Source organism: Zea mays, unplaced genomic scaffold (genome assembly GCF_902167145.1).
Source record: "Zea mays cultivar B73 unplaced genomic scaffold, Zm-B73-REFERENCE-NAM-5.0 scaffold_136, whole genome shotgun sequence".
In the NCBI taxonomy this organism is placed as follows: Eukaryota; Viridiplantae; Streptophyta; class Magnoliopsida; order Poales; family Poaceae; genus Zea; species Zea mays.
The window spans coordinates 71,321-96,690 of record NW_023366753.1 but is presented as its reverse complement, the minus strand read 5'-3'; the positions used below and the strand labels follow the sequence as shown (position 1 = coordinate 96,690).

The following is a 25,370-nucleotide window of genomic DNA, read 5'->3' as shown; positions in this document are numbered from 1 at the left end:
TATTTTTCGAAATAACTCAATCCTTTTTTGCTAAGACCCGCATAAAAATATGCCGCTGATGTTAGTAAAGCTAAAGCAACAGTAGTATTTATATCATTCGTGGGCGCTGCTAATTCCCCATGGGGTAACTCTATAATTTTCCAAGGTAAAAGAGCACCTGACCAATTCGAAACAAAAATAAAAAGGAACATAGTTCCAATAAAGGGAACCCAGGGACCATATTCTTCTCCAATCTGAGTTTTGCTCAAGTCTCGAATAAACTCAAGGACATATTCGAAGAAATTCTGACCATCGGTCGGGATGGTTTGTGGATTCCGAACAGCTATGATAACTGAACCTAGCAAAATAGTAATTACGACCCAAGAAGTGATGAGTACTTGGGCATGAATTTGGAAACCTCCTATTTGCCAATAGAAGTGTTGCCCTACTTCTACACCCGATATATCATATAACCCCTTGAGTGTTTTAATGGAACATGGTGTAATATTCATATTGTCCTCTGATAAAAATTGAACTTCAAAAAAGGAATTCTTTTGATTCAAGCATCTCTTTCTCAACTCAGCAACTTGAAGTATTAATCTTATATTTAATATACCAAGAAATCACATCAGATCATAATATATATCAATACCCTCTAATATATATCAATATTTCCCTTCTTTTATCTATGCAAAACAAAAAAGAATAGTAATTAATCCTATAAATCTACGCAGTTGCTCAAGAATTCACTATTCTTCTTAATCAACGATTTCTTATATAGAGAGAACGGCCCTCAGAAATTGCAAATACTAATTTGTTAAGAATTAATCGAATTGAAGTCATAGTGTCATCGTTGGCAGGAATCGATATATTCGCAAGATCTGGGTCACAATTTGTATCGACTAAAGAAATAGTAGGAATCCCCAAAATGGCACATTCCTGAAGAGCTATATACTCTTTTTGCTGATCAAGGACGATCACAATGTCAGGCAACCTCGTCATATATTTGATCCCGCCGAGATATCTTTGCAAGGTAGATAATTTTCTCTTTAAGATTGCCGCATCTCTTTTTGGGAGATGGTGGAATTTTCCCATTTTTTCTTCTGCTCTTAAGTCTCTAAATTGAGAAAGTCTAGTTTTGGTAATCGACCAATTCGTTAACATACCGCTGAACCACTTTTTATTAACATAATGACAACGAGACCTTATTGCAGCTGATGCTACTAAATCCGCTGCTCTTTTTTTGGTACCAACAATTAAGAAGCTTTTTCCCTGACTTGCTGCATCAAAAACTAAATCACAAGCTTCTGATAAAAAACGAGCTGTTCTAGCAAGATTTGTAATATGAGTACCTTTACGCTTTGCCGAGATGTAAGGGGCCATTTTGGGATTCCATTTCTTAATACCATGACCAAAATGAACTCCCGCTTCTATCATCTCTTTCAAATTGATGTTCCAATATCTTCTTGTCATTTTTTCCACACTTCCTTTTTTTTTCTTTTTTCGTGTTACCATTACGGAATTCATTTCTTTTTGAAGATTAAGAAAGAGCCGAAATAGCTTGAAATAAATAATAATTGTTCCAATGGAACCTTCTTGACCATTGATACACGGTATAAACATAGCCTTAATGAATTAACTGACTTCTTTTACTTATTAAAATACAATTTAAATTTAAGTACAAAATCGAAAATCAGACCTGTTAGCATTCTAAGGTCAAAAGTATAGTTTAAATTAAAGTAAAAAAAATTGCTTTATGTATACTTAAATCGTATAAATAGGGGTAAACGGGGTCTCTGATGTTTCATAGAAATTGTTTGTTACGTCAGAATCAGAAGAAACTAATTCTGTATGGAGAAACAAAATATCTCTCATTTCCGACGCGAATAGATTTTTTTTTTGAATTTCTAAATAAAGGTTCTTGTCTTGTGGGGAACGATGCACAAATTTTTGGAATCCGGTACCAACAGGTATAATCCCCCCCAGAACTACGTTTTCTTTCAGACCTTTCAACCAATCAATACGACCTCGTAGGGCAGCTTTTGCTAAAACTCGAGCAGTTTCTTGAAAACTTGCTTCAGATATGAAACTTTGGGTATTCAGGGAAGCCCTTGTTATTCCCAATAAGATTGCCCGATAATAGATCGATTCATCTAAAGCCCGCCCTGCTCGTTCCGCTCGCAATAGTCCTATTAATTCCCCAGGTAAAAAAACATTAGACATTCCATCTTCGGAAACCCTTACTTTTGATGTTACTTGGCGTATAATAATCTCTATATGTCTATTATGGATCTGTACCCCTTGGGATCGATAAACCTTTTGGATCTTATTAACCAAAGAGATACGACTTTGGGCTATGGTTAGCTCAGCTCCAATCAAGAATCCCCAGGGAACCCCAAGAATTCTTGGTATACGTTCATTCCAATCCTCAATTCTCCTTTCGAGATTCGGCGATAGTGAATCAATTGAACGCGCTTCGAAGATTTGTTCTACTTTTGGAAGACCTTGCGTTATATCACTGGATCTCGATTTTTCATATATAAACGTAACTAACCTATCTCCTTTGTAAAGGATTTTTCCATAATGACCATGAACAGTTGCTCCTATAGTGGCCAAATAAGGCTTAGCTGCTCTTAGAACAAAGGAGTCCATATTAACAATGAAAATTTGACCAGATTTTTTTATGTGTAATTTAAATAGACATAAATTTTCACAAATAAATTGTCCAAGGTGAATTATTGCCAATGTCTCTTCCCATGAGTCATGATGGAGAAAGTGCCAATTCAAATGGAATGGCTCCAACATGATGTTACTGTCAAAATTCGAAATCCTTTTATTTTCGTCTATTAAAGAGTATTTAAGTCCTTGAAGTACTTGTAAGGTTTGTTTCAAATTGTCAAGGAACAAGTATTTTTTTAACAAGATCTGATTATGCGTTAATAAATAGTAAGATGAAGAAAAATTCGATATACTAGGTACAATAACGCCTAAGAGCCCAAAAATATCTCGAATAGGAATTCTAGGATTCGATTCTTTTACCGCATTGGGATATTTAGAATTCTTGAATAAACCAATTCGAGAACAGTTGGATGCCAACAAAATCATCAAAGATGGATATTCTTTATTTCGATTCAACAAGGTGCCAATAACTTCTTGATGTTGGCTAAGTGATTGAATCTTCGCCTTGGAATAAAAGGAATTGGTATTGTTGCGATCTAACCTATTATTGGGAATCAATCCTACACTTGTCCTATCATACCTTCTTCGTGTATACAAAATAGTAGACTTGACTAACTCAATTCTTAGGAAATCGCGAATTAGATCATTTGTTTTTACCTCAACAAGAGAAGCACGAGCTCCCTCTTTTTCTTCTTGTTCCCAATTCACTACTAAGCAAGTTCGAACGAATTGACTATTCGTGTGATAAATTCTTTGAGTTAACTTGCTATTTTCATGAGAAATAAAATTGACAAGTCGAAGTTGGAGATTATCCTCTTCTTGCAGGAGATCCTGCGGGAAAAGTGTTGCTAAATTTATCCCTTCGTCCATTTCATATGCGACTGCAGGTCGAACCGAAACAAAATACTTTTCCTTGCTTTTGAGAAATTTTTTCCGTTGAACATAAACCCAATTTTTCCTTTTTTTTGATTCCTTAGAATCTTTTTTTTCTCTTTCTGGTGGTATCAAACTGCCACCTAATATCTTATCCGCCTCTTCAGGAAAATGAATATCTCCGGAAAAGATTTTGAGTTCTGTATGGCTTTTTTTTCTCTTCACTCGGACCAATCCACCTAGTCGACTTCTTGTATTTTTTGTGAGTTGTGTATCGACTCCAATAATACTATTGTCAAGTACCTTTAGGGATGAGGATCTCGGCAAGATATGCAGTTCTTGAAGAATGAAAAAAAACCGATCTACTTCTTTTTGGTATTTTAGACTAAATTCTTTTGTTCCTCGATGCTCAATAAAACCCTCTTTTTTTAAGATAGAATCTTCCTCCGGGCTCCCATATTCGTCTTCTGAGTCTTCCTCTGAGTCTTCTTCTGAGTCTTCTTCTAAAGTCCCATATTCCTTCTCTGAGCCATCTTCAGAGCTCCCATATTCTTCTTCTGATTCTTCCTCTAGGATTTCATATTCGCCCTCTCCCTCTCGAGTCCTATATTTGTTCTCTAGGCTCCCATATTCTTCCTCTGAGTCTTTCTCTAGAGTCCTATATTCGTCCTCTAGGATCCCATATTCATCTTCTAGGGTTTCATATTCGTCCTCTAGAGTCCTATATTCGTCTTCTAGGATTTTATATTCGCCCTCTCCCTCTCGGGTCCTATATTTGTTCTCTGGGCTCTCATATTCGTCTTCTGAGTCTTCCTCTCGAGTCCGATATTCTTCCTCTCGAGTCCTATACTCTTCCTCTTGGGTCCGATATTCTTCCTCCAGGGTCCTATATCTAAATTTAACAATTCCTGAACCCCTTTTATCTTTTCTGTATCGTGGATCGTCAAAATAAGCAAAAATAGTATTTCTACGTAAAACACCCATAAAGGGTATTTCCATTGAAATACCCAAACAGGATATTCGCTCTTTTTCTTGTTCTTGATGATATTGTAATGGAACGACGAGCCTATTTCTTCGCTTTTTCGCCAACAAATCTGAATTATCTTGAAGAATGGAAGGATAGAAACAATTCCAATGACCGTTGAACACGATTCGATCTGGCGTTAAATAATCAAGAATTTCTCTATCTTTTTTACCAAAAGTATCCAACAGTCTATGGCTTACTTGATCATTAGCCATTGAGAAGTCAAAGATATATCTTCCATCAACAGAAAAAGAATAAGTATTCATTTGATCTTGATCCTTGTGCAGCGAAAAAGATGCTATACTGGATCTGCACATACTTACTGACAATATCCATAAATGGCTTGTTTTTGGTAATCGACGAAGATTACCATATTGATATTCGGGCGCATGGTAAACATCAGTACTCCAGTGCATTTCCCCGTCTGATTCGGAATAAATATGCTTTTGTACCTTTTCTTTAAAATGCAAAGTGGACGTTCCGGCACGAATCTCCGCAATTACTTGTTCAGATTCTACATATTGATCATTTTGCACTAGAATCAAGCTTTTTAACGGAATATTCACACTATGTAGAATATCCTGACTCTGAATAGTTACATGCAAGTCTATATAGCATAGAAAAGCAGGCTGCCCATGACGGGTACGTGTGGGGTGAACCAAATCCTCATTGAATTGGATTTTTCCATTCGAGGGGGATCGTATAAGGTCGGCAGTACCCCCTGTGAATACTCCACCAGTATGAAAAGTTCTTAATGTTAATTGAGTCCCCGGCTCCCCAATTGATTGACCCGCAATAATACCTACAGCTTCCCCCAATTCGACCAGATCCCCATGAGTGGGACTCCGCCCATAACATAATTGACAGATCCAAGATGTGCTCCGGCAAGTAAAGGGGGTTCTAATATATATTGGTTGTGCTCGAAACGGTTGTGCTCGAAAGGCAGTTATGAATCGATTGACTAATCCAATTCCAATATCTTGATTTCGAGAAGCAATGCATCGTGAACCAATATATATATCGTCTGCTAATACACGACCAATTAGTGTTTGGACAAAAAGTTTTTCCGTCATCCCATTTTGAGGACTCACAGAAATACCTTGGATAGTACCACAATCTCTTCTACGCACAATAATATGTTGAACTACTTCAACAAGTCTACGTGTAAGATAGCCAGCATCCGCTGTTCGTACAGCAGTATCTACAACCCCTTTTCGGGCTCCGTAGCAGGAAATTATATATTCTGTCAAAGAAAGTCCCTCGCGTAAATTGCTTTGAATAGGTAAATCAATCATTTGTCCTTGAGGATCCGCCATTAACCCTCTCATACCTACTAATTGGTGTACCTGAGATGCATTTCCTCTGGCTCCTGAAAAAGACATTAGATAGACTGGATTAGAAGGATCCGTTATTCGAAAATTCGAATTCATTTCTTGTTTCAAATATTCACTTGTAGCATACCATATCTCAACGGATTGGCGTAATTTTTCTACCGCGTGTATAGCTCCATAATAATAGTGTTTCTCCAAAAGAAAACTCTGTTGTTCCGCGTCTTGGACTAACCATCCTTTAGAGGGTATTGTTAAAAGATCCTCGATTCCTAAAGAAATCGATGTAGTAGTGGCTTGATGGAAGCCCAGAGTCTTTATTTGATCCAGTATATGGGATGTATATCCCATTCCGAAATGATCTATTAATCTGCTAATAAGCCGTTTCATAGCAGTTCCGTCTATCTCTTTATTATGAAAGACCAGGTTGGCCCGTTCTGCCATACATAAGTACCCCCTTTTTTTGGCTGAGTAGGATTCGACAATTGCTGAGTAGGATTCGACAATGGGCCTGAGTCAGTGATTCGAAAACTTAATTTACTCCCTTTCCTCAATCTCAATCTGGATTTGCGCGGCAAAAAAGATGGTACTAGCGAAATCGGAATGCCCCCCGAAAGGGGCATCGCCGAATCTAACTTCCTTGTTTAGATAGTGTATGAATAGGCCCGACTAAATCCTTGTATGGCTTCCTCTATTTCTCTATAAAAAGAAATATGACCAAGAGTGGTTCGAATGTATATAGAACGGATTTCTTTTTTTCTATTTCCCACTACTAGATAGTGGGCATAAATCTCATGATAAGTCCCAAAAGATTCATATTGAACTTCAATCGGAACTTCTCTTGACCCAACGATGCGTTGATCTAGTTTCCATCGGAGCCACAAGGGACTGTTTAAACCGATTCGTTTTTGTCTATAAGCTCCCAGTGCATCATAGGAACTAGAAAAATGGGGTTCTTTATCTTTCGTATACTTATAATAATTGTTATTATTGTAGTTTACTTTTTTATTTGGAGAGTTTCCGCAACTATTATATCTATTTGCACAAATACCTAGACGGTTTCCAATCGTTAATACATAAAGTCCGATAAGCATGTCTTGGGTTGGCACGCAAATAGGATCTCCAATAGCGGGAGACAGGAGATTCATATGAGAAAACATAAGTAAACGGGCTTCCGCCTGAGCTTCCAAGGATAAAGGTAGGTGAACAGCCATTTGATCCCCATCAAAGTCCGCATTGAAACCCTTACACACTAATGGATGTAAACAAATAGTACGTCCCTCTACTAAAGTGGGTTGGAAGGCCTGTATGCCTAATCTATGCAGGGTAGGTGCTCTGTTCAACAGTACAGGATGTCCCCGCATAACTTCTTGAAGTATTTCCCATACAATGGGTTCCTTTTCCCAAATTTTCCTTTTAGCAATCCTGACATTAGAAGTAGCACGTTTCGTGATTAAATCGCGAATTACAAATAGCTGAAAAAGCTTTATTGCTATCTCTAGAGGTAATCCACATTGATGTAATGAAAGCGAAGGACCCACAACAATGACAGAACGCCCCGAGTAATCGACCCGTTTCCCAAGCAGAGTCTCGCGAAACCTCCCCTCTTTACCCTCAATTACATCTGAAAGTGATTTGTATACTTTATTGTGACCATCCCTCGTCGGTTGCCCGCGGGACCCACTATCAAGAAGTGTATCCACGGCTTCTTGTACCAATTTTTCCTGGCACATTACTAAATCTGCTGGTGCTAATTCACTTCTTTTTAATAGATAGGCAAGGTTGTTGTTCCGACGGATAACTCTCTTATAAAGTTCATTAATATCTGAAGTCACTACTTTATCCCCAGATCTATAAACAATGGGTCTCAATTCGGGAGGAAGAACCGGTAATAAGCACAAAACCATCCATTCTGGTTCTACATTTGTTTGAATAAAATGTTTCGCCAATTGCATGCGTCTAATCAAAAAAACTTTTCTTATTCGTCTTTTTCTATCTTCCCATTCATCTCCACTATACCCCTCGTCTTCTAATTCCTTCCATTCAACCAAAGAATTCTCTATAATAATTCGCAAATCTAAATCTGCTAATTGTTCTCTAATAGCGCCTGCTCCTGTTGCAATTTCCCGATTTCGAAATGTTGCAAAGCCTGGGGTAGAAAAAAAGGGAGAAATACTGTGGTTACAGGATGAAATTTCATCTTCGAATAAACCCCGTAATCGTAAGAAAGTAGGTTTTTTAGCGCTGGGCCTAGCAAAAGAGAAATCACCATATACTAGGCCCTCCAATTTCTTAAGGGGTTTATCTAAAAGATTCGCAATATAACTAGGAAGACCTTTCAAATACCACACATGAGTCACTGGACATGCTAGTTTGATGTATCCCATTTGATATCTTCGTATCCGAGAATCAACAAATTCTACCCCGCATTTTTGGCAAAATCTTTCGTCTTCGTTTTCAGCTACGCTCGCTCGAGAGTTTCCACAAGCACAAATTCCGCTTTTTATGGGTCCAAAGATTCTTTCGCAAAACAATCCATCTTTTTCTGGTTTATCGGTTTTATAATGAAAAGTGGAGGGCCTTGTGACTTCGCCAACGACTTCCCCATTAGGTAGGATTTTTTTAGCCCAAGCCTTTATTTGTTGAGGGGAAACGAGTCCAATTTGAAGTTGTTTATGTTTATATTGGTCAATCATAAAATAGAAATAAGAAAAAAATTTATATTTATTCCGATCAAACATCCTCCCTATTAACCTGGAAGTTCTTCTCAGATACAAGGAAATGGTTCAGTTCTAGAGCCAAAGATCGTAGTTCTCGAACGAGCACTCGAAAAGATTCTGGCGGATCCTCGTGATTAGGCACTCTTTTTCCCCAGATCGTAGCATTAAGTATTTCTTGGCGAGCTATAAGATGATCAGATTTATAAGTAAGTATCTCTTGTAAAATATGAGCAACACCAAATCCTTCTAAAGCCCAAACTTCCATTTCTCCTATTCGTTGTCCCCCTTGCTTGGCTCTTCCTCTAACGGGTTGTTGGGTAACAAGTGAGTAGGGCCCAGTAGAACGTCCATGAATTTTCTCATCAACTTGATGAATTAATTTTAAGATATAGGACTTCCCTATTAGAACAGGCTGTTCGAAGGGATCTCCTGTTCTTCCATCAAATATTCTGCTTTTTCCCGGGTACTCGGGTTCAAATACCCATGGATTTTTTGTTTGTTTACTGGCTTCATATAATTCCGAAAACACAAGTTTTCTTGAAGCCTCTTGCTCATATCTCTCATCAAAGGGTGCTATTCTATAATGTTTCTTTAGCAGATCCCCTGCTAATCCGAGCGAGCTTTCAAATATTTGTCCCACATTCATTCGTGAGGGTACTCCTAAGGGATTGAAGACCATATCAACAGGTGTTCCATCTTGCAAATAGGGCATATCTTGCCTAGGCAAAATTTTGGAAATGATCCCCTTATTCCCGTGTCTTCCAGCTACTTTATCCCCAACTTTGATTTCACGTTTCTGTAAAATATATACACGAACCATTATGTCAAAGGGGTCCCTCTGGATCCATTTCACATCGATAACGCGCCCTCTTCCACCTATAGGTAGTTTGAGAGAAGTTTCTTTTGAAGTGGATACCTCAAGACCAAAAATAGCCCGTAATAATCCAGCTTCCGCGATATAGGACGATTCGCTCGCTATCTGAGGCGTTAATTTACCTACTAAAATATCGCCAGTTTCTACCCAGGATCCCAACCTTACAACTCCATTTCTGTCCAAATTGCGAAGTAAATGTTCTTCTAGATGTGGTATTTGTTTAGTGATTTTTTCAGCGGAGCCTTGGCTTGTCGTATCCGTCTGAATTTCATATTTTCGGATGTGAAAAGAAGTATAAATATCCTCATATACCAAACGTTCACTAATTAGTACTGCGTCTTCAAAATTGTAACCCTCCCAGGGCATATAAGCTACTAAAACGTTTTTTCCTAAAGCAAGTTCCCCGCCAACTGTAGCTGCTCCCTCCGCTAAAATTTGCCCTTTTTTAATGGATTTACCCCGCGGAACCCGAGGTTTTTGGTGCATACAAGTATTTTTGTTAGAGCGCCGATGGGCAACTAAAGGAATACTTATGGTCTTCCCACTACTTGATAAAAGGATCTTGTGACTATCACTAGAAATGATCTTTCCCTCGCGTTGGGCTATAACGGAAACCCTCGAATCTAGAGCTGTTTGGCGTTCCAATCCAGTTCCAACAATGCACTTCTCGGACCGAGAAAGTGGAACTGCTTGGCGCTGCATATTAGAACTCATTAAAGCCCGATTCGCATCATTATGCTCAATAAAAGGAATGAGAGAACCTCCAATAGAAAAATATTGGAAAGGAAAAATACTTCTAACATGAATCTGTTCCCATGCAATAGTCAGGAATTCTTGACGGTATCTAGCTGGAACAACCTGTTCTTCCTGAATACCCTGATTCAAGGACAAAGAATTTCCTGCTGCTATCATATAATATTCATCTCTATTTGGTGATAAATAAACTACCTGTCTCTCTTTTTTTTCTTTTGCTTTCTCAGATATTTCATAAAACGGACTCTCTATAGATCCCCACCAGTGATCAATTCTCGCATGAATAGCTAACGATCCGGTAAGTCCAACATTGATTCCTTCGGACGTGTCAATTGGACAAATACGCCCATAGTGACTCGGATGAATATCTCGGCTCCGAAAACTTGCAGTTCTCCCCGTCAATCCTCCTGGACCCAAACAACTCACTTTTCGCCCATGAACCGTTTGTGTCAATGGATTGGTTTGATCAAAAACTTGAGCTAAGGGGTATGTGCCAAAAAAGGTCTCATAAGTAGTTATTAATAAAATCGAAGTTGAAGTTGGAGTTACCAAAGTTTGTGGAGTCGGTTTCGATTGACGTATGAATACTCTACGGATAGTTTTTTGAACCGCATGTTGTAAACGGCCAAGAGCCAGTCCGAATTGATCTTGTAACAGATCTGCAACCGAACGAATACGTTTATTTTTCAAGTGATTCATATCGTCATCGTCAAGTATACCCGTTCCAAATTTCATTCCAATCAAATGATCCGTAGCGGCCAATACATCTCGTGGTAACAAGAATGTATTGTTCTGAGGGATATCAAGATTCAGTCTCCGATTCATATTTCGTCGACCAACTCTTCCTAATTCACATTTTTGTTGAAAAAATTTCTTTTGTAATTCCTCGCATAAGGACTCCGAAAATACCAGGTCCCCACCTACACAAGCAAATTGTTGATAAAACTCCAAAATAGCTTTTTCTTTTGACTCAATCCTCTTCTTCTCCTTAGCATTCGGGAAAGACAAGAAAATTTCGGGGTAGGAAACATTATCTAAAATTTCTCTTAGATTCGAACCCATAGCTGATGATAGAACTAAAATAGATATCTTTTGTTTTCTACTCACGCGAGCCCATATCCTTTCTTTTTTATCAATTGCTAATTCCGACCTTCCTCCCCAATCTGATATTATAGTCCCGGTATATATAGAAATTCCCTTATGGTCTAATTCCGAGCGGTAGTAAATACCAGGACTTAGCAATATTTGATTGATCACAATTCGGTATATTCCATTTATTATAAAGGTTCCTAAGGAATTCATTATAGGAATGTTTCCAATAGAAATGGTTTCCTTTTGCACATCGAAACCAAAAATTAATCTCGCGGATACATATAATTCGGAAGAATAGGTGAGTGATTCATACACAGCATTCCTTTCTTTTATCGAGGGTTCTAGCAATTGATATCCTTTCGCAAATAATTGAAATGCAATTTCGTGATCTGGATCTTTAATTGTGGGAAACTTCTCAAGTTCTTCCGCCAAGCCTTGATTAATGAATCTACAAAATCCCTCGAATTGGATCTGACTAAATCCGGGTATTGTGGACATTCCCTCATTTCCATTCCGGAGCATTTGAATCTTAAGTTTCCTATTTATAGAAGAAAAATTCCATTATCAGCTCACTCTTCATCAATCCCTACGGATCAATCTAGCAATCATGGAATCCATATTCTGTTTACTGAATCACATGAAATTCTAGGGAACTCCACATACGTATTTCATATATGTATTTCATACATATGAATAGAGACGATTTCGACGAAAGTTCGAATTTAGCAGGGGTTGAAATGGAATAAAAATGAATTGATAAAACAGTCCTAGAAAAAAATTCTGCCACTGAAACTTTATGATATTCTAAAAAGATTGGATAGCAAAGATTTCTCGTTTTATCTCCTTTCTATGAAAGGGATAAAGCCATAAGAATTTATAAGCACTAGAAAGTTTGACTTTAGTTCGATTTAGAATAGCACGCTTAGTTTCTTTTTCAAAAAGAATTTGAAGGGTCTTTTTTGTTTCGTAGTAGTAGAATTGCTAGAAAATAAAGGATTTCGTTGTAGAATCCTAAAATAAAGATAAAGTACTTTATTTTTTAAGTACTTGCCAATCTAGTTATCCACCTATCTACATATCCTTTCTTTTATCGTAATTGCACTTAGGTGGGCCAAGAAGGCCTGGCTATAATCTATATCAGAGCAAATTCCCTCTTTTTTTTTTTATTCAAGATATTTAATACAATGAAAAATTAAAGCACGATTCCCCATAGGAATATGTACATAAGGGGGATCTGTAGATAATAATGCTGTTCGGACCTGGAGTTTCCCTATATACAGATTAGGGAAACATTTATTCTTATTCTATTTTATTATGCCATTCAAAATAATGGGGGGGAATACCGATTTAAGAGTCGTTCACTACTGCAATTCAAAAAATAATAATAATAATATTATATTTATTATATTATTATATTATAGTTTTATTTTATTATATTATAGTTAATTATATTATTATATTCTAATTTTATTATATTATAGTTAATGGTTCTAATTTGTTCTGAATTTTGCAGCCTGCGACTGGAAATCCACTTTTTCTTCTTTTCTTCTTTGTCATCTCAATAGAATAGAAAGAAGCGGGAAGTTTTCTAGTGTTAGCAATGTGTGTTTTAAGATAGAATCCATCGAGGAGAATAAGCGAAACTGGATCCAAAAAAGCAGAAATCTATTTTTTGAAAAAGATTCTAAAAAAGTAAGTAGAATTAGATTCAAGATAAAAGAAAAAAAGGTTTTAGTAATTAGTAAAAAAATGTGAATGAATACTTGCTCTTTTCTCGATTTTAGATCGGATTTTTTGGCGGCATGGCCAAGTGGTAAGGCAGGGGACTGCAAATCCTTTACCCCCAGTTCAAATCTGGGTGCCGCCTGATCAATAAAATACTTAGGATTATAGTACTGATCAAACTCGACAAATTCGTACCCCCCTAAGTTGGGGCACGAGAGTAACTAGGTTTGGCGATACTGGATTTTGAGAATCCATACCATAGTTCTACCCTCAAACTAGGGTTTGTTTTGTGGGCAGTGGCCCAAACGGCTACCAATAGGGATGAGGTAGCGTTTCCTTATTCTTTTATTAATTTAAATCGATTCGATTCGGGAATTTAAAACTACGAGACTAAGATGTCAGAAATCTTCGTAGCCAAAGGTCCCTAAGGGGCATTCTTTTTTCAATCTAAGATTGAAGAAGGGACTTTGCGAAGAAATAGAAAGACTTCCTAATTATCATACATTTTATTTATCGTACATCTTACTACATACACTTTATCGTACATCTTACTACATACACTTCGTACATCTTATGCTACCTACATACACTAAAGTAAAGGCTACTGATTCTGTCGAGAATTAGATTGAATAGGCTGATCAAAAATCAATTTTTGGATTGTGGATAAGACCTCCTTACTCTTTCATAGAAAGATAGAAAGCGGGGCAGCAGTAGGGTTTAGGTCAAAAATAAAAATAAACATGGGTAAGTTAGGTATCCAATAAATATTTATCTATCCTAATTTTATGGTGTATTCTTACGTCCTTTGCTTATAAAAAAGGTAACAAACGAAAGAAAAAATCTCTCTATTCCCGCGTCTTCTATTCAGAGCATCCCCTACTCTTTTTTAGGGAAAGAGCGATGTATCATATTTCTACTTAATGCTCTCCAATTCTACCAGAAATCATATAAGAATTTGTTAGGAGTAAATTCCTTTAACGGATTCATCCATAGTCTTAGGGCAGAATGGCCTTTTGACTCTGTACCCTTGATTCCACTATGATTATTGATCAATAGTAGAAGAATTCTTTCATAGAAATAGGAGACATAATTTACATGGATATAGTAAGTCTCACTTGGGCTGCTTTAATGGTAGTCTTTACATTTTCTCTTTCGCTAGTAGTATGGGGGAGGAGTGGACTCTAGGGATACTACCAATTGATTGAGTAGTCGAATTGTAGTATCAACTCTTTTCTTTAATTGATCGTTTTGCATTAATAATTTTGCCAAACTTTATTTTTTCTCTCTTTCTTTAGTTTTGTTTCACTCTTGTAAGAAACTCTTTTAAGAAAGTAAGAAAGAGTCGTTCTATTCCAGTATAATAGAATAGAAAGGGCGATTATAGTAATTCATAACTTCTATTCTACTAGAAATTATGAGTAAAAAGAAAGTTCTATACATAAGAAAATTAGAACATAAGAAAATTAGACTTTCTTACACGAAGCTATTCACAATATATCGCACATTTTCCATTTATACTATTTTCTTATTCTTAGAAAATTTTTGATGTTCTTTTTTTTTTTTTTTGAAGGATCTCGATTGAAGCATCTCGCACCTTTTTTAAGCATGAAAGATTCGTAGGTTTTTTCCTTTTACTTTTTTTCTTTTACTATAATCTATTCTAGTCTATTCTCGTATTATTTTTCTCCCCCTCCTTGGATTCTTTCAATGAAGAATTATCTTCGATTTTTTTGATTTTGACTTGATTGAAATTAAGTGGATGCAGTGAAAAAAGAAGTTGAATTAGACTACTATTTCAATCTACTAATCGATTCTATGTAGATTCAAGATAATATAATAGAAAGAATCTAAAGTGTGGTAGAAAAAACTATATGTAGTTCTTTCTACCACACTTTATGATTCCAACCAGACCCTTTCATTTAAGACTTGGATTTTTTATTTTCTTTAATCCCTTTTTCATTTCTTCAATGATTAATTGGAATTCCAATTAATCATTTTGACTGGCTGTTTTTACATAAATAATAAGTAAAAAGGCAGTAGGAACTAGAATGAACAATGCTGTAGCAATAAATGCGAGAATATTTACTTCCATAACCTCTTTATTTATTTATTTTTTTCACAATAACTCGGGATGTAATCCCATGGAGAGGAAAAAGGGGTATCCTGTAAATTCAAGGGGAGGACTTGCATTCTGATAATACTGAATCAATTCAATATTATGAATATTGCATCTATCAAATCAATTCATGGTGGATAGTGGAATAATATAACATAGGAAGATCTCTTATCCATACTAAGACCAAAATAGGTTTTTTGATTGGATTCGAAACCCCCTCTATTCTTTTTTCATTCTTTTCTACTTTTGCTTTTCTATATGTATAACCCAAAATCTTTCTTATCTTATCCAATTTCACTTCCTTTTTCTTATAGTTATACATACAATTATGTATGTATTATATGACCAACTTTCTATGGGTCACATAGACATCCCAATAAGCAGTAGAAGTAGAAATGAGATGGAGAAAAGAGGATCTTAAATAAAAAGGATCCCATATTTAAATTTAGGAAAAAGAGCGTTTGCTTGGTTTTTATTTTATTAGGTTACTATCCATATACGCTTTTTGGGGTCTAAAGATGAGAGCAAATCCATAAAAAAAGGAGTCGGCAAATGGAGTGAGAATGAGGTGGATTCTTTCCAATTATATACACAAACAAAGTTGGAACTAGAAAATGGAAGGGGTGCGGTTTAACCCCCAAAAAGTAACTAATTAGATGAAATTCATTCTCTAACAATAAACGAATACGGTTTATGTATGGATTCCGGTAAAATACCGGTACTCGATTTCATAAGAGTCGAATAGGAAGTTAAGATGAGGGTGGTATCATCATAAAAATGGAGTAGTATCCTAAATTATACTAATCCACGTATGATATGTATGCCTTTCCTTATCAACCGGAAGTAGTGCAAAAAAAATTCTATACTGCACTGCTCTCTTTTTACTGAGAAATGCAAAAAAATAAAAGTGAAGTAAGGGTGCCCCATAGATATTTGATCTTGCCTCCTGTCCCCCCCCCCCCTTTTTTCATCAAAAATTTCCATGAAAAAAGAAAAGATGAATTTGTCCATTCATTGAACCCTAGTTCGGGACTGACGGGGCTCGAACCCGCAGCTTCCGCCTTGACAGGGCGGTGCTCTGACCAATTGAACTACAATCCCTGCGGGGTGTATGGCATGCCTATTCTTAAATAGAAGATTCGATCCGTCTGTCGTGCTCTAAGAAATAGACGAATCATATACTACATACCCGCATATCCTATGCGGGTATAGTGAGAGTGGCATAACTAGTATGTTGCGATTTTTTATCCCTAAAAATAAACGATAATCCGCTTTTCCATAAGAAAAGCTCTTTTCTTTGTCTTTTCTTTGTAAGACAAAGAATCAGAGAGATACGGATTAGAAATCAATTTCCCCGTTTCTCTTTATCCTTTATTTCTATAGATAATACATCTTTTTTCTTCCATAAAAAAAATAGATTTAGTTCATATTCACGAAGCCCTAAATTTTTGGGCCGAGCTGGATTTGAACCAGCGTAGACATATCGTCAACGAATTTACAGTCCGTCCCCATTAACCGCTCGGGCATCGACCCAGGAAGAATTTTTTCTAGGCTTTTTGATAATCTATGATTAACCTCTTTTTATAATACTCCCTACCCCCAGGGGAAGTCGAATCCCCGCTGCCTCCTTGAAAGAGAGATGTCCTGAACCACTAGACGATGGGGGCATCACTAGACGATAGCACCATATACAACCACTCGTCATTATACTATAATGATAGTATGAGCAGTTTTTTGGAATTGTCAATATACTCTTCGAACTAGATCAAAGAAAAGAGTCTTTACTACTTTTCTGTTATGCTTTCATAGGATTTTTTTTAGTTGATGGTTAGGTTAATTCACGGATCATCCCCTACTTTTTAAGCTTTTTAAGGTTAAGGAAATTCGTTTAAAGGGTATAGAATACGAATAGACTAATAAAAAGGAATCTAAATTAGTTCAGTACAGGTATTGATTGCTATAACAGGAAAAAGAGTCCAATTTCATTTTTTTTTGTAATTTTAACTCTGTGCTTCGTTTAGTGTTCAGACCAAAAATGTGGGCATCTCGCACTAAACTAAGTCATAAAATTGCAAAAAAAAAAAAAATGGGGACATTTTCAAAAAAGAAATGAATGAATTTAGTAGAAAAGTACTTTATCGGATTCGAACCGATGACTTCTGTCTTACCAAGGCATTATTCTACCACTAAGCGAAAAGCCCTTTATCGGATTTGAACCGATGACTTATGCCTTACCATGGCATTACTCTACCACTGAGTTAAAAGGGCTTTTTATTCAATAATTAGCCACTTTCATTTACCATTATGGGTCTACTGCATAATGTACATATTACATGTATATATTAATGTACATAATATATGTATATATAGAGATATGTAGAGATTTTCTTTTCTATATATCGAGATCGAGATATCGAAGTTTATTTATGGCGAGGTTTAAAATCTTGAGAAAATTAAGAAAAATAAGAAAATCTTTCATATTATCTCTTATCACTTGCACAAAGTATAGGTATTTATTATTATATAAATAAATACATATACATATCATGTATAATAAAATACATGAACAGAGAATTGACACACCCAAAAATTATTATATATATCGGATACACTTGAAGAGGCTAAGTTCATAGGTATGTAAACACGATCTCGTACGACTCACCAAACCAAAGTCCGGAAGTTCCATTTTTTTTGTTAAGAAGAGAACAAATATGTATCAATTGTTGAATCGGATACAACAATGGGCCAAAAAGGCCAAAGGGGCAATAAGAACTGCTGTTAAAAAAATGATAAACTTTTTTTTTATCTTTAGGCTATTCACTTTTCACGTGCTCAGAATGTTCTGCAGAATTAGGGACTTTTTTCTTCTATTGGCTGATCTTATGATGAGAACTTTCTCCATTTATGTTTTATTTCCCCTAATTCTAATTGGGTGGGGTATAAAGGAATTTGCGCTCTTCATATACCCCTATGGCTGGATAGTAATTTTCAGTGATATACTTCTTATCTGTTTTGGTGAGAGATTGAAACAATTTTTAGCAGGCATCTTTTGGAAAAACTTTCGAGTTCAAAACTTTTTCATTTTTCTTAAAAAGTTTTGGACGGATTTGTTGAAACGATTTTCAACAGGTACCCCTTGGAAATGGGGTACTTGACTATTCTACAAGGATTATAGTGGATTTGGAACAAACTATGTTGGAGTTTTATCAACAATTTTATTCTAAAAAAAAGGGTTGGGAGTCGAATTTATACTGCAGAGTATCAAAATTATACTACTGCCTGTCCAACAAAAAATAAAAAGCATATCCTACATACCTAACTCCTCCAGGTTCAGGGTTTTCCGTTTCCGAACACTAGGAAAAGGGAGGATTCTAGATTTTCGATCCTAGGGTTAAAAGGAAGGGGATAGATACCCAATATGATTCTTAGGAGGAACGTTTGGTAATGGTTCTCTATGCTCTTTTTTATGTGTTCTTAGTTCTATTCATCTTCTTTGATTCTTTTAAACAAGAATCTAATAAACTAGAATTGAGCGGAAAAGAAGAGAGGAAATTAGGAAATGGAGAGGATCGACTAACCAGCGATTCGTATCTGCTTTTCTTTTTAAGTTATTACTCTTTGTTGCTTCTCTCAAGCGATAGACGAAGTCTATGAAAAATTTTGGAAAGTCATCTCACTCCTTCCCTATGGCTCGCACTTCATGATACGTGGAGGAAGAAAACATCTTTCGCAATTTCTTTGTTCAATTCTGAACAAAAAAGAAAAGGAAGAAAGGGATTTATGGGGACTGTACTGCCTTTATATCTCTTAGTATATATTGTAGGAATAATTAAACGATTCCTTACAACAGTCTGGCACATTTACGTCCTCACAAATAATGATCCTTGTAGTCATAACCGTAGAATAGATCCTAATCGAAATGCATACATTTGGTTCATACGCTATTGGTATGGTAAGAAGAGATGTATTTTACAGACTAGAGAGGGGCTATCTAAATCCTAAAGTAAAGGTCCGCGATTGAAGTACCAACCGCCCACCGCCATGAACTTTCTCCTTTGATTCGATAAGGTGGAATTAGCCTCCTTCTCGAATGGCTACCCTTGACAAAGGGTAGCATTGGTATCATAATCTACATGTAGCGGGTATAGTTTAGTGGTAAAAGTGTGATTCGTTCTATTAATAACTGAATTTGAAATGATATACTTAAGGCATCCTTAAGTTTTTTTATATTCATATTCCGATGAAAACTTTAGTTCTTATAAAGGATTTAATCCTTTTCCTCTCAATAGCATATTGAGGAAGAATATACATTCTCCCGATTAGTATCCAAAGACTAATTGAATTTGCATCTAAAATACAAATTCGATTATGAGTACGTAGTCGCGAAGCATAATTTTGCATTGGATTAAGTATTCCGATAAGTATTCCGATTGAATAAATATGAGTAAAGGATCTATGGATGAAGATACAAAAAAGGTTATTTCCAATCGTAACTAAATCTTCTTTTGTTTTGTAGGAAATGGAAGCCCAATAGCTAAAAAACGATGGTTTTGGTTTACTAGAACCATCAGTATATTATATTGTTTCAGCTCGGTGGAAACCCAACTCTTTTCCTCAGGATCTCTTGAATGAAATTAGGGAACGAAGTAAGTAGATTAGATAGATATTTAGGAGAATTTCTATCTCCTATTCTATAGGGATCATCTAGAAAGCGGAGAGCTTTGGTTCCATTCAGACAGAAAAGCTGACATAGATGTTAAGTGGTGAGAATATCCATAAAGGAGCCGAATGAAATCAAAATTTCATGTTCGGTTTTGAATTAGAGACGTCAAAAATAATCAACCAACGTCGACTATAACCCCTAGCCTTCCAAGCTAACGATGCGGGTTCGATTCCCGCTACCCGCTCCATTCTGTATAAAAAGACTATTCCATTTGTTTGTCTAGACATGGTAGAGACTTGTATTCCACCTTTTTCTTTCGTCCACCAGTTTTCGGCCCTACAGAGCGGAGTAGAGCAGTTTGGTAGCTCACGAGGCTCATAACCTTGAGGTCACGGGTTCGATTCCCGTCTCCGCACTTAGCAGTCCGTATAAATGGACTATTCTATTTGTATATATATGATAGAGGGCTATATCCAACCCTTTTTTTTTATTTAGCAGGCAGAAAAAAAAAAAAAAAAAATGAAAGAAAAGCATAGCCTATCCCCCTTTCAAAACCGTTTGTCTCTTGTTTGTCTCGGCGAATCCCCGGTTTAGGGAACTTTCTTAGAAAGTTGGATTTGCACCCTCGAAGCACTCTTTTTTTTTGAGTCGGGTGCAAAGGAAGGATAAGATAGGAAGGGGTACAGTACTAGACTAACAACTACTTAATTTAATATTCATTTAATATTAAATAGTAATTTAATAGAAGTAGTTAAGTAGTCATTTACTATAATAATTTACTATATTAAAAATAAATATATATAATTTACTATAATATAAACTATAATATTAAATATAAACTATAATATTAAGTAGTTAAGTAGTCAACTAGACTGAATTTTTTATCATAGCACCTTACTAAATTAAGCTGGCGAGCGACGGGAATCGAACCCGTATCTTCTCCTTGGCAAGGAGATGTTTTACCACTGAACTACGCTCGCTACATTGAACTACGCTTGCTACGTCCTATATTTTATAGGGTATATCCACCTGGGTCGACCGTCTATGTCTGGGTCGACCGTCTATGTCTGGGTCGACCGTTTCATTTTCTATTAGAGTTTTCTTTTTATTAACTGTCTATCAATCAATATTCTAATGGCAATAGAATTTCATAATAATGAAAGAGAAGAGGTAATAATTCGGAACGAAAATAGCATTTTAATGTGTATAAAAATCCTAATTTTTTCGAAAAAGGGCCTTTCTTTTTATTTATTTTGTATCGGGTTACTAAATACTAAACAAATTCAAGAAATAAGAGAATTCAGAATAGCTACCAGAAAGACTAATCCAATCCATAATGATGTACCGGAAAATACAACGTTTTTATTATTTGACCAACCATCAGGAGAAGCAAATACAAGGGGTACACTAATTACTAAAACTGAGGAAGTCGCAATTAATGCAAAAACAGCTAATTGGAAAGCAATATTCATATTTATAATCCTCCAAACTACCTTCAAATAAAGTTGACTACATATTTCTATTTGATCCCTCACTTAATCAAAATTGTATGAAAATACAAGAAGTAGGAGGGGTTTAATCATGAATCCATTGATTCTTCTTTTTATTAAAACTTTTTCCTTACCGCTTTATACAGAGATATATTGAAAGTGGACTTGCATCTGAGATGAGTTAGTAGATCATTTCATATAGCTATGTTCTATTTGTAGGAATAAAATAGGGATTGGGCTGTGGAGAGATGGCTGAGTGGTTGATAGCTCCGGTCTTGAAAACCGGTATAGTTCTAGGAACTATCGAGGGTTCGAATCCCTCTCTCTCCTTTTGTATATTGAATACATTTGCTTCTTTCTATCTATGTTTTTCTTTGTGCAGCCCCCCTTATATCATTCTTTCATAAAAAAGCATGAATGGCTCGGCTAGATGGAATAACCGAGCCAGAACAGAAAAAAACTAGAACAGGTATAAATAAAAAATCTTAGTTAAGAGGGGTCATGTAAAGAACAGGTTCCAAATCGCGATCAATTCCCTTTTCAAAGCCTGCTGCAGCAGCTCGGGCTCTTCCTGCATGCCACAAATGGCCCACAAAAAAGAAGAATCCTAGAACAAAATGGGAGGTCGCTAACCAACTTCTAGGGGAGACATAATTAACAGCATTGATCTCGGTAGCTACGCCACCCACGGAATTTAAAGAGCCTAAAGGAGCATGGGTCATATATTCTGCTGAACGTCGTTCTTGCCAAGGTTGGATGTCTTTTTTCAACCTACTCAAGTCCAAACCGTTGGGGCCCCTTAGAGGTTCTAACCACGGAGCACGAAGGTCCCAAAAACGCATAGTTTCCCCTCCAAAAATAACCTCTCCCGTTGGGGAACGCATTAGATATTTACCTAAACCCGTCGGTCCTTGGGCAGACCCTACATTAGCTCCAAGACGCTGGTCTCTAACTAGAAAAGTAAATGCTTGAGCTTGAGAAGCTTCTGGTCCAGTGGGCCCGTAAAACTCACTTGGATAAGCCGTATTATTGAACCAGACAAAACAACAAGCGATAAAACCAAAAACAGATAAAGCACCTAAACTATAAGACAAGTAAGCTTCGCCAGACCATACAAATGCACGGCGAGCCCATGCAAAGGGTTTGGTTAAGATATGCCAAATTCCGCCAAGTACACAAATGGAACCCAACCATACATGTCCCCCAATTATATCTTCTAAATCATCCACACTAACAATCCATCCTTCTCCCCCAAAAGGGGATTTTAGTAAATAACCAAATATAACACCGGGGCTAAGGGTCAAATTGGTAATTTTTCTTACATCCCCCCCCCCGGGGGCCCAGGTATCATATACGCCGCCAAAATAAAGAGCCTTGAGTACTAGAAGAAAAGCACCTAGACCTAACAAAATTAAGTGAATACCCAAAATTGTAGTCATTTTATTTCTATCTTTCCATACATAACCAAAGAATGGAAAAGATTCTTCAAGAGTCTCGGGTCCCAGAAGCGCGTGATAAATGCCACCGAAGCCTAAGACTGCGGAGGAAATTAAGTGAAGTACTCCGGATACAAAGTAAGGAAAAGTATCTAGAACTTCTCCCCCCGGCCCTACTCCCCAACCTAGAGTAGCTAAGTGCGGAAGTAAAATCAACCCTTGTTCATACATGGGCTTTTCTGGTACGAAATGGGCCACTTCAAATAGGTTCATTGCTCCGGCCCAGAATACGATTAATCCGGCATGGGCTACATGAGCTCCAAGTAGTTTACCGGACAAATTGATAAGTCTGGCATTCCCAGCCCACCAAGCAAAGCCGGTGGTTTCTTGGTCACGACCAGCTAAAACGAAAGTTCCATTAAAGAGCGTTTCCACGTGGTAGAACCTCCTCAGGGAATATAAGATTTTCATGAGGCTGATCCTGAGCTGCCATCCACGCACGAATACCCTCGTTTAAAAGAATATTTTTGGTGTAGAAAGTCTCAAATTCAGGATCTTCCGCTGCACGGATTTCCTGGGAAACGAAGTCATAGGCACGTAGGTTCAGAGCCAGACCAACTACGCCAATAGCACTCATCCATAAACCGGTGACGGGTACAAATAGCATAAAGAAATGTAACCAACGTTTATTGGAAAAAGCAACACCAAAGATTTGGGACCAAAAGCGGTTAGCAGTGACCATTGAATAAGTTTCTTCAGCTTGAGTTGGGTTAAAAGCACGGAAGGTATTTGCACCATCGCCATCTTCGAATAGAGTGTTTTCTACGGTAGCCCCGTGGATAGCGCATAGCAGAGCTGCGCCTAATACTCCGGCAACTCCCATCATATGAAATGGGTTCAACGTCCAATTATGAAATCCTTGGAAGAAAAGGATGAACCGAAATATAGCTGCTACGCCAAAACTCGGCGCAAAGAACCAACCAGATTGTCCCAGTGGATAAATAAGGAATACGGAAACAAAAACAGCGATTGGACCAGAGAATGAAATTGCATTATAAGGCCGCAATTGAACAGACCGAGCAAGTTCAAATTGACGTAGCATGAAACCTATTAGTGCAAAAGCTCCATGGAGAGCGACAAAAGTCCAAAGACCACCTAATTGACACCAACGAGTAAAATCTCCCTGTGCTTCCGGTCCCCATAGTAGCAACAAAGAGTGTGCTAAACTATTGGCAGGTGTGGAAACCGCCGCGGTTAAGAAATTGCAACCTTCCAAATAGGAACTAGCCAATCCATGGGTATACCAAGAAGTTACAAAAGTAGTCCCTGTAAACCAACCCCCTAAAGCGAAATAAGCACAAGGAAAGAGCAATAAGCCGGACCATCCTACAAAAACGAAACGGTCCCTTCGTAACCAGTCGTCCATAATATCAAATAGATCGTTTTCTTCTTTAGTAACTCTACCAACGGCTATAGTCATAGTGATCCTCCTATTCAATTACTTCAACCATTTTCGAGCACCTCATATTACTTCCAGGGCATACGATAGTTTGATTATCTGTGGACGATTTCTTTCTCGTTCAATGCCCTTTTTCAGTCGTCTCGAAGATAGAAATTTTGCATTTTTATCTATGGGGTCACAACCCAGGTCGTGCTAAATCCACAAATTTCATTTAATTCATTTTTCTTATACTATAGAAAAGAAATAAAGAAATAAACATTTGAATTCAGCATTATTCCATGATTTCTATTTCAAAGCCCATTTTTTAAGGGAAAACCCCTCTTTTCTCATTCGCTCTCTATTGCATGGGTGGAAGAACAAAAATGGAATTCTGAAAAAAAAAAGAAAGATATTGAAAAGAAAAATTGACTTTTGAAACCCTTTATTTATTATGTGTAACGGAAAAGAGTTGCGATTTCTTCTTATTCCTATAGAACGTCTAGTAACAAGAATATGAAATCGTAAATAGCGAAAAATTCTTGCCTTGCGCGATCTAAGTCTAAGGAAATACAAAAATGCGCTTATACACCAATTTCATCCACATCGAATTTATATATCAGAATAGCAGATAGAGGCATTATTCAAGGGGTCAGGTCTACTTACTTTATCTTTCTTTCCCATTTTATTGTGGGTTTGATAAGAACCTTTTTTGCTTTGTGGATAAATAAAAAAAAAGAGTTTTTTTTTTTAACCCGCTTGTTTTATTCTAACAAATTCTATATGGAACTGCCCGCTGAAGAGAAAAAAGATCTGATTGTCTTTCAGCCTATATCGAATTTTGGAAAGAAAAAACCAGAATTTTCTTCTTTTTTTTATTAACATTAAGAAAAAAGAATATAATTAAAATGGAATTGGCAATATAATTTTTATGCACTTTTGAAATGAAAGAAAAAGGAAGGATTTTTGACAATCGTTATTTCTTGCCTCTGCCATATCATGAAAACCTTTCGATTTGGAACGGGGAGAGATGGCTGAGTGGACTAAAGCGGCGGATTGCTAATCCGTTGTACAATTTTTTTGTACCGAGGGTTCGAATCCCTCTCTTTCCGCCCCCTCGGATCATTTGGGACTTTCGAATTGTAAGGAATTCTGACCCCCGGATTTTCTCATAAATAAA

General features: G+C 36.8%; 3 protein-coding genes and 8 non-coding genes across 11 annotated transcripts; 4 read left to right on the top strand and 7 right to left on the bottom strand.

Annotated features, from left to right (window-relative positions):
* Window positions 1-5: 5 nt before the first annotated feature.
* Window positions 6-6,339, bottom strand: LOC118473794 (ATP synthase subunit a, chloroplastic-like; the record flags this gene model as incomplete). Its single annotated transcript, XM_035963628.1, has 1 exon — window positions 6-6,339. A coding segment is annotated over exon 1 (486 nt), but the record flags the coding sequence as incomplete, so codon positions are not given.
* LOC118473788 (DNA-directed RNA polymerase subunit beta'') lies at window positions 1,478-6,354 on the bottom strand. Its single transcript, XM_035963623.1, has one exon. It carries the CDS (start codon window positions 6,325-6,327, stop codon window positions 1,744-1,746), a length of 4,584 nt encoding a protein of 1,527 aa, XP_035819516.1. The 5' UTR covers window positions 6,328-6,354; the 3' UTR covers window positions 1,478-1,743.
* A 2,651-nt stretch (window positions 6,355-9,005) lies between these two features.
* Window positions 9,006-12,684, bottom strand: LOC118473787 (DNA-directed RNA polymerase subunit beta-like). Its single transcript, XM_035963622.1, has 2 exons — window positions 10,780-12,684; window positions 9,006-9,176 (listed from the first exon to the last, which is right to left on the bottom strand). Exons 1-2 carry the CDS (start codon window positions 11,842-11,844, stop codon window positions 9,006-9,008), a joined length of 1,236 nt encoding a protein of 411 aa, XP_035819515.1. The 5' UTR covers window positions 11,845-12,684.
* A 434-nt stretch (window positions 12,685-13,118) lies between these two features.
* On the top strand, window positions 13,119-13,189 carry TRNAC-GCA (transfer RNA cysteine (anticodon GCA)). Its single transcript has one exon. It is a non-coding gene; the product is annotated as a tRNA-Cys (tRNA).
* Window positions 13,190-16,190: 3,001 nt separating this feature from the next.
* TRNAD-GUC (transfer RNA aspartic acid (anticodon GUC)) lies at window positions 16,191-16,264 on the bottom strand. Its single transcript has one exon. It is a non-coding gene; the product is annotated as a tRNA-Asp (tRNA).
* A 348-nt stretch (window positions 16,265-16,612) lies between these two features.
* TRNAY-GUA (transfer RNA tyrosine (anticodon GUA)) lies at window positions 16,613-16,696 on the bottom strand. The gene has a single exon. It is a non-coding gene; the product is annotated as a tRNA-Tyr (tRNA).
* A 663-nt stretch (window positions 16,697-17,359) lies between these two features.
* Window positions 17,360-17,431, bottom strand: TRNAT-GGU (transfer RNA threonine (anticodon GGU)). The gene has a single exon. It is a non-coding gene; the product is annotated as a tRNA-Thr (tRNA).
* A 2,737-nt stretch (window positions 17,432-20,168) lies between these two features.
* On the top strand, window positions 20,169-20,242 carry TRNAM-CAU (transfer RNA methionine (anticodon CAU)). Its single transcript has one exon. It is a non-coding gene; the product is annotated as a tRNA-Met (tRNA).
* Window positions 20,243-20,735: 493 nt separating this feature from the next.
* Window positions 20,736-20,806, bottom strand: TRNAG-GCC (transfer RNA glycine (anticodon GCC)). The gene has a single exon. It is a non-coding gene; the product is annotated as a tRNA-Gly (tRNA).
* Window positions 20,807-21,558: 752 nt separating this feature from the next.
* TRNAS-UGA (transfer RNA serine (anticodon UGA)) lies at window positions 21,559-21,646 on the top strand. Its single transcript has one exon. It is a non-coding gene; the product is annotated as a tRNA-Ser (tRNA).
* Window positions 21,647-25,214: 3,568 nt separating this feature from the next.
* Window positions 25,215-25,302, top strand: TRNAS-GCU (transfer RNA serine (anticodon GCU)). The gene has a single exon. It is a non-coding gene; the product is annotated as a tRNA-Ser (tRNA).
* Window positions 25,303-25,370: the final 68 nt, after the last annotated feature.